This window comes from Ranitomeya variabilis, chromosome 3 (assembly GCF_051348905.1).
Source record: "Ranitomeya variabilis isolate aRanVar5 chromosome 3, aRanVar5.hap1, whole genome shotgun sequence".
NCBI lineage: Eukaryota > Metazoa > Chordata > Amphibia > Anura > Dendrobatidae > Ranitomeya > Ranitomeya variabilis.
The window spans coordinates 138459777-138474764 of record NC_135234.1 but is presented as its reverse complement, the minus strand read 5'-3'; the positions used below and the strand labels follow the sequence as shown (position 1 = coordinate 138474764).

At 47.2% G+C, this 14988-nt stretch overlaps 3 protein-coding genes across 7 annotated transcripts in view; 2 read left to right on the top strand and 1 right to left on the bottom strand.

Annotated features, from left to right (window-relative positions):
- Nucleotides 1-1331: 1331 nt before the first annotated feature.
- Nucleotides 1332-10118, bottom strand: LOC143815472 (SCAN domain-containing protein 3-like). 2 transcript variants are annotated; one of them, XR_013223754.1, is made up of 2 exons: nucleotides 9840-10118; nucleotides 1332-1564 (listed from the first exon to the last, which is right to left on the bottom strand). XR_013223754.1 is itself a non-coding variant. In XM_077294695.1 (2 exons), the coding sequence occupies exon 1, from the start codon at nucleotides 5282-5284 to the stop codon at nucleotides 3413-3415; it is 1872 nt and encodes a 623-aa protein (XP_077150810.1). In that variant the 5' UTR covers nucleotides 5285-5633; the 3' UTR covers nucleotides 1332-1564; nucleotides 3369-3412. The 2 variants fall into 2 exon arrangements, 1 of the variants encoding a protein (XP_077150810.1); XM_077294695.1 differs by lacking the exon at nucleotides 9840-10118 and adding an exon at nucleotides 3369-5633.
- ZBED1 (zinc finger BED-type containing 1) overlaps nucleotides 9245-14988 on the top strand; it is a 22142-nt gene continuing 16398 nt past the window's right edge. For 2 of the 4 annotated variants that reach the window (XM_077294691.1, XM_077294692.1), the window contains exon 1: nucleotides 9389-9642. The gene's annotated coding sequence lies outside the window, so the exon portion shown is untranslated. The other 2 variants (XM_077294690.1, XM_077294693.1) reach the window with 2 other exon arrangements.
- DHRSX (dehydrogenase/reductase X-linked) overlaps nucleotides 9256-14988 on the top strand; it is a 531490-nt gene continuing 525757 nt past the window's right edge. The window contains exon 1 of the mRNA XM_077294696.1: nucleotides 9256-9382. Within this exon, the coding sequence (XP_077150811.1) occupies nucleotides 9283-9382 (100 nt within the window). The 5' untranslated portion in view covers nucleotides 9256-9282. The remainder of the gene's footprint in view (nucleotides 9383-14988) is intronic.

Genomic DNA, 14988 nt, shown 5'->3' with positions numbered 1-14988 from the left:
CTGACTAATGTTTCTAGTTATTGTAACATGGACACGTCACATGGTTTGATAGACTCTAAGCTGATTGTATGAATCAATAGTGTCCTTTTTCCCCTCGGAATAACTACAGGGGAACACTGTATGGTATGATTACTGTTATATTATAATCTTAGTATTACCAGCCCTGTGGTGGTGCCACATTACATCGGTTTGGCTCAACTGCAAGCATTATTGGCTACTCTTAACTATAATGTATGTTTTTAAGTACAAATAAAGATTGTCATAGTGATTGTTCATAATACGCTGTTGTTTATATGATTACATGTATTTAGCGTAGAACAGGTGTTTCTATTATCCGATTTGGATGCAATAGTTTTCTGAATATTTCCTTCAGTTTACAGTGTGTTGTGTCCTTTAGCTGGGGGTAACAATCTGATGTGCATATGTGAACTTTGAAGTCTAGAGATCCAAGTAACCTACCTGTTCAGTGTGCATGCTCCGCTATTCACCTACCTGGCATCTCCGCAAGCGGCCCATTCGATACGTCTGCATGCACCCCATCTCCCAGACGGCATGTGCTTGCGTTCCATGGCTGCAAACTGATGTGCCCTTCTCCACTGGGTGATGTTAGTACGACGCATGCGTAGCTATCAGGACTTTCGCTTTATACTCCATATATTCATGTCATTTAATCACATACATTGCATTACATGATGCACACACACACCCCTCCAGTTCCAGCACTTCGATTGGTCAATTCTTCTAATTTAATCCTGTCCACCCCCTCTTCAACACACGACTCCTGACGTAGAGCAAAACGTGGATTGGGGCGACAGGGACAGCACATACATCTCATATAAGTGGTACTTTCAATCAATATTCTATCACACTGCTTGTCAGCTTGGATTAAAAGGGAAAAGATTATCCCAGTGTATATGAGCTTTTAGGGTATGTGCAGATCAGTAATAGGTTGGATGCTGCGTACTTGTGTAGTGTCCAGATGTTACAGCATATCCCATGCCACAATGCGTCTACAGACGCCTGCGGCTCACCTGCGGAGACAGACATGAGGCATGTCTCTCCAGACCGCAAGAGAAATTTCACCAATAGAATGTATTGGACACGGTGAATCTGCACGGGTCAGTGATCACATGCGGCATCACCTGCGTTCAATAAACGGCAGCGTTGTGAGCACAACAAACATACACTGCGTCTAAAGCGCTGCCACTTCCTGATCGTCTGCACACTGTTAAAGTCAGACGGCTAATTTGAGTTGCTGTTTGGATTAGTGAGTGCTTCACCATGTGTATAGGCGCTAAATGTCCCTTCATTGAGGACAGCAGCCTCTCTCATTGCAGTTATTCATATTTTTTTTTCTTATTTTATTTTGTCTAAATAAAAAGTATTTCATATAACCAGTACTCCTTGGTTCTTCATGTAACAGTTTTTCCCAATTTTTGATTGAAGGGATCAACGATCATGGTACAAGGTACAATGAGAGAGCACCCCTATTCAGACGGATTGCTGAGCGAACATCCCTGAAAAGTCATTGTGCATACACCGATAGGGAGGGAACAGACGACTCCTGCAAAAACACAAAGAAAAGGTAAAAAAAAAAATACAAACCAAGATGCTGAATTGTTCCCTAACTCTTCAGCGTCCCCCCAGCAAGTCTGTAACCTCCACCCAGAGGATTAGCTACTCCGACAGGACTTCTTAACCGGCCACCAGGGAAGCACTTTTCCCCCGGCAGGCTCCTTTGCCCAGCGGCCGGCCACTAGGGCGGCACTTTTCCCCCGGCAGGCCACCAGGGAGGCACTTTCCCCCGGCAGGCCACCAGAGAGGCACTTTCCCCCGGCAGGCCACCAGGGAGGCACTTTCCCCCGGCAGGCCACCAGGGAGGCACTTTACCTCCGGCAGGGCACTCTTTCCCCGGCATTCCACCAGGGCAGCACTTTCCCCCGGCAAGCCACAAAGGCAGCACTTTCCTCCAGCAGGCCACCAGGCAGGGCTGGCGTCAGCACCCAGGCAAGTTCTGGTGCCCTAGCGAGACAGGGGGGCCCATTTTGACAAGCTTGACCAACTTTTTCCTATTGATGCTGCCTATGCAGCATCAATAGTAAAAAGGCATGTTTAAAATAGTAAAAAAAAATAAAAAAATCGTGCTATTTCCACCTACCGGCGGCCCCCACAGCCTTCCCGATCCTCGCAATGCTCCCGTTCCCAGTGATGCCTTGCGAAATGACCCCAGATGACGTAGGATCACACGAGACCGCTACGTCATCACAGGTCATTGTCGCAAAGCATCACTGGGAACGGGAGCTGGCGGGAACATCGCTAAGGCCTGGGCTGGATCTGGGGGCCGCCAAAAGGTGAGTATATAACTATTTATTTTAATTCTTTTTTTAACAGGGATATAGTGCCCACATTGCTATATACTATGTGGCTGTGTTATATACTACGTGGCTGTGCTATATACTAGGTGGGCTGTGCTATATACTACGTGGGTTATATACTATGTGGCTGTGCAATATGCTACATGGCTGTGCTATATACCACGTGGGCTGTGCTATATGCTACGTGGGCTGTGTTATATGCTGCGTGGCTGTGCTATATGCTACGTGGCTGTGCTATATGCTACGTGGCTGTGTTATAAGCTACATGGGCTGTTATATGCTACGTGGGATTTATGGTACGTGGCGGTGCTAAATACTACGTAGCTGTGCTATATGCTACGTGGGCTGTGCTATATGCTACGTGGGCTGTGCTATATGCTACGTGGGCTGTGCTATATGCTACGTGGGCTGTGCTTTATGCTACGTGGGCTGTGCTTTATGCTACGTGGGCTGTGCTTTATGCTACGTGGGCTGTGCTTTATGCTACGTGGGCTGTGCTTTATGCTACGTGGGCTGTGCTTTATGCTACGTGGGCTGTGCTTTATGCTACGTGGGCTGTGCTTTATGCTACGTGGGCTGTGCTTTATGCTACGTGGGCTGTGCTTTATGCTACGTGGGCTGTGCTTTATGCTACGTGGGCTGTGCTTTATGCTACGTGGGCTGTGCTTTATGCTACGTGGGCTGTGCTTTATGCTACGTGGGCTGTGTTTTATGCTACGTGGGCTGTGTTTTATGCTATGTGGGCTGTGTTTTATGCTATATGCTACGTGGGCTGTGTTATATACTACACTAGATGGTGGCCCGATTCTAACGCATCGGGTATTCTAGAACAGAGGTCCCCAACCTTTTTTGCACCAGGGACAGGCTTTAAGCAAGACCAGTTTTCCATGGCCCGGTGGGGGTGGGGCAGGGGCGGGGCTTTGGAGGGATGGAGCTTAGTGCATACTTATCATATAATTATGACATTTATAATGAGAATGTGATTCAACTTACCATAGGTTCAGAATGAGTGGGAGCACCAGGCTTGTTTCCCTGGATCAGTGGGAGCACTGGGCTTGTTTTCCTGCAACAAGACGGTCCCATCTAGGGGTGATGGGAGACAGTGAAACCCGAAGTGTGTTCCTTATGTCCAGTCTACTCCGTAATCTCGTTTTTGCTGTTGTCATGGCAGAAAACCCAGTTTCACAAAGATAGGATGTTGGAAAAGGAAGCAGAGTTTTCAGTGCTTTGGTGGCGATCCCAGGATATTCAGCCTTGACTTTAATCCAGAATGTTGGGAGATTTGAAGTCTCAAATATACTTTTAAGGCTACCATCATTTGCAATCTCAAGCAGTTGGTCTTCTTCAAGCACGGACAAGGTCGATTCACCTGGCTTGTTCACAAATGGGTTGCGAATCCATTCCTTCCTAGTTCGTGGGTCTTTTGTGGTCGGAAAATAGCGCTCAAACTCTTCTGAAAGCTGAGATAGGTGATCATGCACCAGCTGGGAGAATGAAGGCACAGGCTCGGTCTCTTCCAAAATTCCTGCTAATGTATGAAACATGTCAAATATCCCTGTTCTCACTCGCCGTCCCCACACTTCCAGTTTGGCTTTAAATGCAGCAACTTTATCTGCCAACTTGAAGGCAGTTGTCATTCTCCCCTGAAGTGACAGATTAAGTTCGTTCAAAAAGTTGAATATGTCACATAAGTAAGCAAGTTTTGTGACCCATTCTTTACTACTGAAATGTGCTGCAAGTGGCGATTTTTTTTCTAAAAGAAATCTATAAAGCGGGTCTCGTAACTCAAAAACTCTGGCCAGTGCTCTACCTTTAGAAAGCCATCTGACTTCTGTGTGTAGGAGAAGACGTTTGTGATCCGCGTCCATCTCCTCACAGAGCTGCTCGAACAGACGTGAGTTAAGGGCATGTGTTTTTATGTGATTAATAACTTTAATCACATCTTGCAAAACGCTGTTAAGTTCAGGTGACATTTTTCGGCTTGCCAGCATTTCTCTATGGATGACACAGTGCGTAGACTCGCATTCAGACGCAAACTCTTTGACCCGGGTAGTTAAACCAGAAAGCCGTCCAGTCATGGCAGCTGCTCCGTCTGTGCATATACCGACACAAAATGACCAGTTTATGTTTCCTGATATGTAATCATCCAAAGACTTGAATAGTTCTGCACCTGTGGTGTTGGCTGGCAACAATAATGCACATAACATATCCTCATGCACATCCTCCTGAAAAATATATCGCACATAAACAAGCATCATTGCCTTGTTGTCAACGTCAGTAGACTCGTCAACCTGGATTGCGTACCATGGTGACGCATTAATCCTCTCCAACAATTGTACCTCGATGTCTTCTGCTATTTCATTAATTCGTCTAGTCACAGTGACAGTGCTCGCTGAAAGAGGAACCTGTGCCACTTTTTTAACCGCAGCCTCTCCTAAAAGTTCCTGGCAAATGTCCTTAGCGGCAGGCAGGATCAACTCTTCACCAATAGTGAAGGGCTTCTTAGCCTTGGCAATGCGGTTAGCCACTAAGAATGATGCTCTCAGAGCAGACACATTTGTTGATGTGGTGGCCTTCAATAATTGCTTCTGTCCTTCTTGTTCGCGTTTTTTTCTTTCAAAAAACTCCAAAGGCTTGTCTTTTGATGCAGGGTGCTTGGTCTGTAAGTGGCGAAGCAGTTTTGAAGGCTTCATGGCCTCGTTGGATAGCCGGTCGCCACATATCAGACAGAGTGGGCTTGGGGCATGTGAATCGCCAGTTGCGATGAACCCATAATTTAAGTAGGACTCATTGTATTTTCTTTTAAATGCAGCTTTCTTTTTTTTAGCAGTCATGGAGTCTTCATCTGTCTCATTGGGTCTTTCTTCCTTTTCAAAGAAGCTCTTCAGTGATGTTTGTTTTTTACTCATTTTACAAGGGTTAGAGGTGAAGGCGTAGTGGGCCCCTAACACAGAAAGATGGCTACTGCTACTGGAGACGGGCACTGATGATGATGACCACCACTACTGCTGCTACTGGAGACGGGCACTGATGATGATGATGATGACCACCACTACTGCTGCTGCTGCTACTGGAGACGGGCACTGATGATGATGATGACCACCACTACTGCTGCTACTGGAGACGGGCACTGATGATGATGATGACCACCACTACTGCTGCTACTGGAGACGGGCACTGATGATGATGATGACCACCACTACTGCTGCTACTGGAGACGGGCACTGATGATGATGATGACCACCACTACTGCTGCTACTGGAGACGGGCACTGATGATGATGATGACCACCACTACTGGTGCTACTGGAGACGGGCACTGATGATGATGACCACCACTACTCAGGGTCTCGGTGGTGCCGAAGTAACAGCCCAGCTCCTCTCCGCAGCAGATGTTAGGCCCGAAGCAGTGACCCTTGTTCCTCGATCCGCAGGGAATACAATAAAAAGGAGAGAAGACATCACCTGCTGTACCAGCCTCCGCCAGAGAGTGGCGCTGTGCGACACATACTACCAGTAATCAATGTTTTTGACTTTCTATTTAGGCATGCTGGTTGTTATAGTCCCACAAGCGATAGGTCAGCGACCACTATCCTGCACTGATACATTATTACGAACCCTCTGCTGTGTGATGGTTCACTAATAATATTGTAACTCAGATGTAGCAGGGCTGGATTTGTTCTTTTTCTTTCGCTCCTTGACAGTTTCCTGATCATTCCATAACATTTCCTCCGGCACGGCGGTGCGGATGTAGCAGACCTGTGTTAGTCATTGATCATGTGCTCTCAAGAGAAGTTAACGGTCCACACTGCACTGATAAAAGTACCACAAAGCTTTAGCATGAGGCCATATGTAGCAGAGAGGAATGTGTCACTTGTAGATTTCATACACAGAGTGATTCATTTGTCGGGTTTATGAAACACTGAACACAGATGTAGCAGAGCTGATGGTGTCACAGCAGAGTACATTCATTAATGATTAATCAATTGGTTTTTTACTGATGTAGCAGAGCTGAGTTTGTTATTTATTAAGTTTCATGGCCACTTCATGAAATCCTATCAACAAAAACATATTCAGCACTGCTACATCTTCTATACCCCAGCTCCCCACACATGGACCCTGCACAGCCGCCGGTAATACCTTCATTCAGAGGGGTCCAGCCCGCTGTTCCCGCACACACGCACAGGCCGGATATGACTCACCCATGGTGACTCCGGAAATACATGGTGACGTCACGGAATGGGAGGAGCTGCGGCTGTGGAAGCCGCCCGCCCTGCTCGTACAGCGGGAGATGGGAGGAGGGAGTGGCGGATGATGGGGAGGAGACTTCCGCCCGAACTCCACGGCCGCCCACCCAAGGGGGAATGACGAACGCTGCGGCGCTGGAGTGTGACAAAATGGAGGCCGCACAACCGGCGTGTTTAGCCGCTAAAGTAGCTGTCAGCGGCGCCGCGGACCGGCTGATAAACCCCAACGGCCTGGTCCTGGTCCGCGGACCGGCGGTTGGGGACCTCTGTTCTAGAATATGTATGTATGTGTATAGCAGCCACATAGTATATAGCACAGGCCAAATAGTATATAGGAGCCATGTAGTATATAGCAGACAAATACTACGTGGCCTGTGCTATATACTATGTGGCTGCTCTATGCATACATACATATTGTAGAATACCCGCTGCGTTAATACAGGCCACGCAGTATATAACAGTGGCCACGCAGTATATAACACAGCCCACGTAATATATAACACAGCCCACGCAGTATATAGCAGCCACGCAGTATATAACACAGGCGACGTAGTATATAACACTGGCCACGTAATATATAGCACAGCCCACGCAGTATATAGCACAGCCCACGTAATATATATAGCACAGCCCACGCAGTATATAACACTGGCCACGCAATATATAGCACAGCCCACGCAGTATATAGCACAGCCCCCGCAGTATATAACACTGGCCACGTAATATATAACACAGCCCACGCAGTACATAACAGCCACGCAGTAGATAGCACAGCCCCCACCGTATATAACACTAGCCAAGTTATAACACAGCCCACGCAGTATATAACATAGCCACGTTAGTATATAGCACAGAGATTTAGTATATAACAGAGCCTACGCAGTATCTAACACAGCCCACGTAGTATATAGCAATGTGGGCACTATATGCGTGGTTAAAAAAGACTTAAAATAAAAAATAAACATATACTCACCTTTCCGAAGGCCCCTTGTAGTCCTGGCGCCTGTGTGCGGTGCACACGGCAGCTTCCGGTCCCAGGGTTGGTATGAGCGCAGGACCTGTGATGACGTCGCGGTCACGACCGTGCCGTCATGGAAGGTCCTTCTCGCATAGCATCCTTGCCACCGGAACCTGCCTCTTGCACTGCCGAGGACAGCGGGCGACGTCGGAGGGTGAGAATAACCTTCTTTTATTATTCTTATTTGTAACATTAGATCTTTTTACTATTGATGCTGCATACGCAGCATCAAGAGTAAAATGTTGGTCACACAGGGTTAATAGCGGCGTAACCGGAGTGCGTTACACCGCGCTCCAGTAACGCTGGCATTAACCCTGTGTGAGGGCTGACTGGAGGGGAGTATGGAGCGGGCACTGACTGCGGGGAGGAAAGAGTGGCCATTTTGCCGCCGGACTGTGCCCGTCGCTGATTTGTCGTGGCAATGGTCGTGGGCATTTTGCCACGACCAATCAGCGACTTGGATTTCCATGACAGACAGAGGCCGCGACAAATGAATATCTGTGACAGACAGACGGAAGTGACCCTTAGACAATTATATAGTAGATGACTGTGCTATGTGCTACGTGGGCTGTGCTATATGCTACACATTTTGCACTTTTACAAATGTTCTACGTTAATACTTTCTAATGTTTACTTTAAAAAGTTTTCCAATAAAAAAATTGTCAATCAATGTATGCAGTTTTTTCTTTGCAGCAAGTTCAGCTAACAATAAAATGCCTACTGGTAACTGAGGAACAGGGAGTAGGTCACAAAAATTGGCATATAAGGGGTTGATGTATATAAAGCCCCTCTGCTGTATGGTATTGTAGAATTTACACTATCACTCACGTAAGGCTTCTTTCACACTTCCGATGTTCGGCGGCCGTCACAATGCGTTGTTGTGACGTACTGACAGATGTCAGGAAAATAAAGAAAAATGGATCCAACGCATCCAGTTTCTTGATGGATCCATCGCATGAGGAAGTGCCTGAATTCGTAGGGAGGGGGAGAGAGAAAGAGAATTTCCCCAGACTAGAAAATCCTTCCAGGCAGGCTCAGAATAGAAAAACGCAATACGTCGCAGGATTCCTGCTTTTCACAGGCAACGACGCATCCTGCGTCCATAGGCTGCCATTATAGTCAACGACATATGCCGCAGAATGCGTCGTTGCACATTTTTCCGACACTGACAACAAACGTGTTATTGAACGTTTTTTCAAGACGACGTGCCGTCAAATTGTGCAGGATCCAGTGCGCGGCGGACGAAAAGCGTGGCCATGCGTTGCTACTACAAGTCTATGGGAAAAAAAAACACATCCTGCGGGCAAATTTGCAGGATGTGTTTTTGTTTACAAACCAACGCATTGTGACGGGGAATGCACGACGGAAGTGTGAAAGAGGCCTAAAAAGTGAAATCTGGCACTGTACTATGCCTATAGTTCTCTGCTGTATCTGTGCATCATGAACCGTGGTATGTGTTAAAGGGGCCCCCTGGAGCCGGCTCTGCCACCAGGGCAGCGCTTCCTCCCCGCCGGACACCAGGCCACCACTTTCCCCACCAGGCCACCACTTTCCCCACCAGGCCGGCGCTTCCCCTGGCGGCGGGGGTTCCCGTGGGAGTGACGAGCACACGCCCCATCGCCGGCTCTAACACTACAGCAGCCATGTGCCGTGTGCGCCTCGTCCTGCCGGCGCTCAGGAATTACTATATCGCGATGAGAGTGCTCCTGCAGCAGCTGCTCGGCCGGGCCTTCCCACTACCAGGTCAGACAGAGGCAGAAATGGCAGCGTCTGTATGTGATTATTAGCCGTAACGCGTGTCCTGCCAGAAGATGTCGCATATCGTGCATGTCGTGACGTCATCGCCAAGCGCGTTGAACGAGAAAGGACAGTCGAGACACAACGTTCATTATATCGCGATAGCTCCGTGACTGCTCTGGCGAGCGAGGGCTGTGACCAATCGTCTGCGACATACTGTCCTCAGTGCAAGGGCCTCGCGACGAGAGCTGCGCTGGTCGGGACAGGTGTGTATCCCACAATTGCGTTATTATAGACGTGCGATATATAGATACACGGAGCTGGAGGGGCGCACGATAGTGGGGAGAGGGGGCATGGGAGAAAGCAGGCGGAAACCGCGCGACCTTCAGCTGCTCTCGGGACTACACGCAGACTCGCTCAGTCGTCGGGGAAGGAAGTGCGAGCAGTGACGAGGCGGTGTTACCTCAGCGAGCGGCGCGGGAAATCCCGCCGGGACCGGAGAGCTGCAGCGCGCGCTCCCGACACTGCGAGCAGTGCACCGTCTGCGGGAGTCTCCTCAGGTCACCTCTTCCCGCACACTGCCATCCGGCCCCCTGTCCCGACATCCGGCCCCCTGTCCCGACATCCGGCCCCCTGTCCCGACATCCGGCCCCCTGTCCCGACATCCGGCCCCCTGTCCCGACATCCGGCCCACTGTCCCGACATCCGGCCTGTCACTAGTGTGCTGGCTCACCTGCTGAACCTGTACTGCATGCAGCAGTGATGTAATATCCCTAGTGCAAGGCTGCTTTCCCTCCTGAAAGTGCCCCAGCCGCGGCCCGTACCCCATTCATACCCCAGCAGCGGCCCTTACCCTATTCATGGCCTGTACCCCATTCATAGCCCATACCCCAGCCGCGGCCCATACCCCATTCATGGCCCGTACCCCATTCATAGACCATACCCCAGCCGCGGCCCGTACCCCATTCATGGCCCGTACCCCATTCATAGACCATACCCCAGCCGCGGCCCATACCCCATTCATACCCCAGCAGCGGCCCTTACCCTATTCATGGCCTGTACCCCATTCATAGCCCATACCCCAGCCGCGGCCCATACCCCATTCATGGCCCGTACCCCATTCATAGACCATACCCCAGCCGCGGCCCGTACCCCATTCATGGCCCGTACCCCATTCATAGACCATACCCCAGCCGCGGCCCATGGCCCATACCCTATTCATAGCCCATACCCCAGCCGCAGCCCATGGCCCATACCCTATTCATAGCCCATACCCCATTCATAGACCATACCCCAGCCGCAGCCCATGGCCCATACCCTATTCATAGCCCATACCCCATTCATAGACCATACCCCAGCCGCAGCCCATGGCCCATACCCTATTCATAGCCCATACCCCATTCATAGACCATACCCCAGCCGCGGCCCATACCCTATTCATAGCCCGTACCCCATTCATAGCCCGTACCCCATTCATAGCCCATACCCCAGCCGCGGCCCGTACCCCATTCATGGCCTGTACCCCGTTCACGGCCCATACACCACCAATTTGTTCTGCATTGTTGTAATGAAGCGCAAACCAATATAAAAATAAATGTAAATTGACAGACTCATTTTAGTCAGTTGAAATATCCAGACCTCGGCTATAATAATATTATCTATTATTAATATTGGTTAACCTTTTACCCAAGTTTCAGAAAATTAATATCAATATATTTTGTGTTTGTTAAAAAAAACTTTTGTTAATAATAATAAAAAAATTAGTGATATTGTGCAGTTACCATTTCACTGTAGTAAATTCGTTCTCACTAATTATTGGGCATTTATGAAGGAGCCGGTCTAAGAAAAATAGGGAGTCAGACCCTCAACGTAGTGACTCCAATGCCCTAATACTGGCCAGTCCACTTAATACAAATGTATGTAGCGAGTCTGCGCCCCCTGGACGGTTTCTGCCCGACAGTAAGTAAAATACATACATACCCTCCGGTCTCGGCTCAGACAATGGCGAATCCTCGCAGTGCACAGAGCATGCGCTGGGGGACTCATAACTCTACAGACACACAGAGGGACTGCAGACTTACCGATTTTGACCGGACAACCCCTTTAACGGCAAGCACATGAATTTCAGCAGGTCCTATTCATATGAATGGGACAGTTGTAGAAATTTCTCAGTTTTAAAGGGAACCTGTTTGTCCCTTTAAGCAGAGCATATATGAGGTGATATTTGCATGCAGAACAAGTGTACATCACAGGTAAGGTTCGTGCGCTTTTTCCCACGTTCGTTGGTCCTGTCAGGGCTTATGTCCAAACTTCCCAACCCCCCACATAACTGGTTTTGGGCATATGCACCACCTGGGCCACAGACAAAAACGGTGTTGATAGTCAATGTGTGCTCTGTTGTGCATCACTTTTAAGTGTGTACGCCTACTTGGGACGGATACAGACGTTCTCGGCTCACATCCGTGTGACGTGTCTGCAATTTGTTTTTAAAAATCATCATTTACATACTATAATACTCTATGTAAATTAAAGCTAGTTGTCATCAATAAAGCAATCTTATATAATTACTAGATGGTGGCCCGATTCGAACGCATCGGGTATTCTAGAATGCACAGCCACGTAGTATATAATACAGCCCACATAGTATATAGCATAGCCACTAGCAACCAAAATCCCATGTACATACCGTACTTAGAGACCAGGGTGGCAGAGAATATCTGTCTGCAAACCCCCCCAAAAAATCAGCTCCAAAAAGTATCAGATAACAACAGGAGGACAAAAAGAGCAAACTGGTTATATCTAAAAGATATCATATCATTTTATTATATCATAGAAAAGGTAAAATATCACAACAATATATAGAACACCAAAAAACAATGCAGACTGTTATGAACCCCACCCACACCTATCCCCACCCCACATATACACTTCAATCCCTGGAAAAATAAATAAATAAAGGTCCAAAGACCGTAACTCAAGGAAAAGACAGTGCGTCCAAACATGGACGTCAGGGAAGCAGCATGCATGAACCAGATGATCGGGATAAAGTTACACCCGTCTATCTAACATCTAAGGTGCAATAGTGCATGGCAAGAAATGCAGCGCTTACCAACAGATGAGTGAAAACGAGGAGGGGGGTGGATGGAGGGTCCCGACAAGCGTTTTGCGGCAGCTAGAGGCTGCTTTCTTAAGGGAGTGTGTCTCAGGACCCTCCATCCACCCCCCTCTTTGTTTCCACTCATCGGTTGGTAAGCACTGCATTTCTTGCCATGCACTATTGCACCTTAGATGTTAGACGGGTGTAACTCTATTCCCGATCATCTGGTTCATGCATGCTGCTTCCCTGACGTCCATGTTTGGACGCACTGTCTTTTCCTTGAGTTACGGTCTTTGGACCTTTATTTATTTTTCCAGGGATTGAAGTGTATATGTGGGGTGGGGATAGGTGTGGGTGGGGTTCATAACAGTCTGCATTGTTTTTTGGTGTTCTATATATTGTTGTGATATTTTACCTTTTCTATGATATAATAAAATGATATGATATCTTTTAGATATAATCAGTTTGCTCTTTTTGTCCTCCTGTTGTTATCTTATATAGCATAGCCGCATAGTATATTGCACAGCCCACGCAGTATATAACAGCCCACGCAGTATACAACAGGCACATAGTATATAACACAGGCACATAGTATATAACACAGGCACGTAGTATATAACACAGGCACGTAGTATATTGTGACAGCCCTTGAGATATTTGTAGACAGCTATTAAGTCTCCTCTCAGTCTTCTTATTTGCAAGCTAAACATTCCCAATTCCTGTAACCGTTCCTCATAGAACATGGTTTGCAGATTGGTCGCTCTTCTCTGAACTTGCTTCAGTTTGCTGATGTCTTTTTTAAAATGTGGTGCCCAAAACTGGACACAGTATTGCAGGTGAGGTCTGACCAAAGAGGAGTAGAGAGCAATAATGACTTTGCATGATCTAGACTGTATGCTTCTGTTAATACATCCAGAATTGCATTTGCCTTTTTTGCTGCTGCAGCACACTGTTGACTCATGTTCAGTTTATGATCTATTAGTATACCCAATTCTTTTTCACATGTGTTGCTTAGCCCTATTCCTCCCATTCTGTATATGCTTTTTTTATTTTTATTGCCCAGATGTAGTACTTTGCATTTTTCCTTGTTAAAAACCATTCTGTTTTTGCTGCCCACTGCTCGAGTTTATTTATATCTTTTTGAATCTTCTCTCTCTCTCTTTAGTATTAGTATTTGTATTATTTAACTTGATCAGCAGAGCTGTGGGGGGTCGGTAAGCCAAACCACCGACTCCGGCTCCTCAATTTCCCTGACTCCCGACTTCACAGGACTGATCACTACTGAGCATGTACATAAAATGCAACACAGATTCATCTCAACTATGACACCACAGCATTTCCTCACTACTGAGCATGTACACACAGTGCAGCACAGATTCATCTCCGCTAAAAGCTGTGATCCTTAGACCAGGAACAGAACAGACAATTATAGAACATTTCAGAACTTTCCCAAACTATGAAAACATTTGCAACTCATATTGCATTGCACTACTGAACCCAATTTACTATATATTTTAGGAGTTGGTCCATCTCATACTGACTCCAACTCCACCAAAATTGACACAGACTCCCAAGTCCACAGCTCTGTAGATCAGTAAGCGCGATAAAAGTCAGAATGCAGTAAAACAGTTGTAGAACGTCTATTTTGTTTATATTTTTACCAATAAAGAGTTAATGAAAGTTTGTCATATCCCAAAATTATTCCACTGTCAAATACAACTCACACCCAAGCAAAACAAGCCCTCATCACCATCTCCTCCTCCAAAAAAAAAAAAGTTCAGGCTCCTAGAATGTGGTAATAATTAGAAAGTGGAAAAATAATGGTTTGTCACAAAGGCTAAGGCTTCTTTTACACTTGCCGTGATTTTGCGGCTCCAATAGATTTCTGTGGGCCGCAATAATTCCACGGCGCGCCGTTCAGCCGTGAGAGCCGTTTTTACTGCTGTGAAAAAAGATTGAGCTTGCTCGATATTTTTCATGGCTTAAGGACACGGCCTCCATTGTAAATCACTGGGGCCGCAAAAAAACAACGTAAGGTTTTTTGCGGTGCGCTGTCACTTCCGGTTTTGTTTTTTTCCAATAATTTTGCTATAGTATTGGGAACCTGGAAAACGGCGATCCGCAAATTTTTTGCTGTTTGTTATTGCTGCAGACCTTGAAAATTGCGGCTATACCGCCCGCAAAAAAGACCCGCAAAAACGGGCTGCAAAAGACACGGTATGTGTCAAAGAAGCCTAAAGCTGCCTGATGCCAAGGAGGTAAAGGGTCTTCAGAACTACAAATACCTAGTTACTTTATTCTGTGGTTTAAAGGGAATCTGTCTGCACAAAATGACTGTTCAAACCAAGCACATATGCACATGTGGTGTAGATAAACAGTTCAGTGTTCCTTCCCACCTACTTGTTTCCCATCTTTTTCTGCCCCTTCTTTATTGATTGACAGATCTAGCTTTACATGATCCAGAAAAGAGTTACCGTAGGTGGGAAGGTGCACTGAATTTTTTAGCTGCACCAAG

Excerpts from the sequence above, each read along its gene's own strand:
- LOC143815472 (XM_077294695.1), bottom strand. The coding sequence starts at position 5,284 with ATGAGTAAAAAACAAACATCACTGAAGAGCTTCTTTGAAAAGGAAGAA.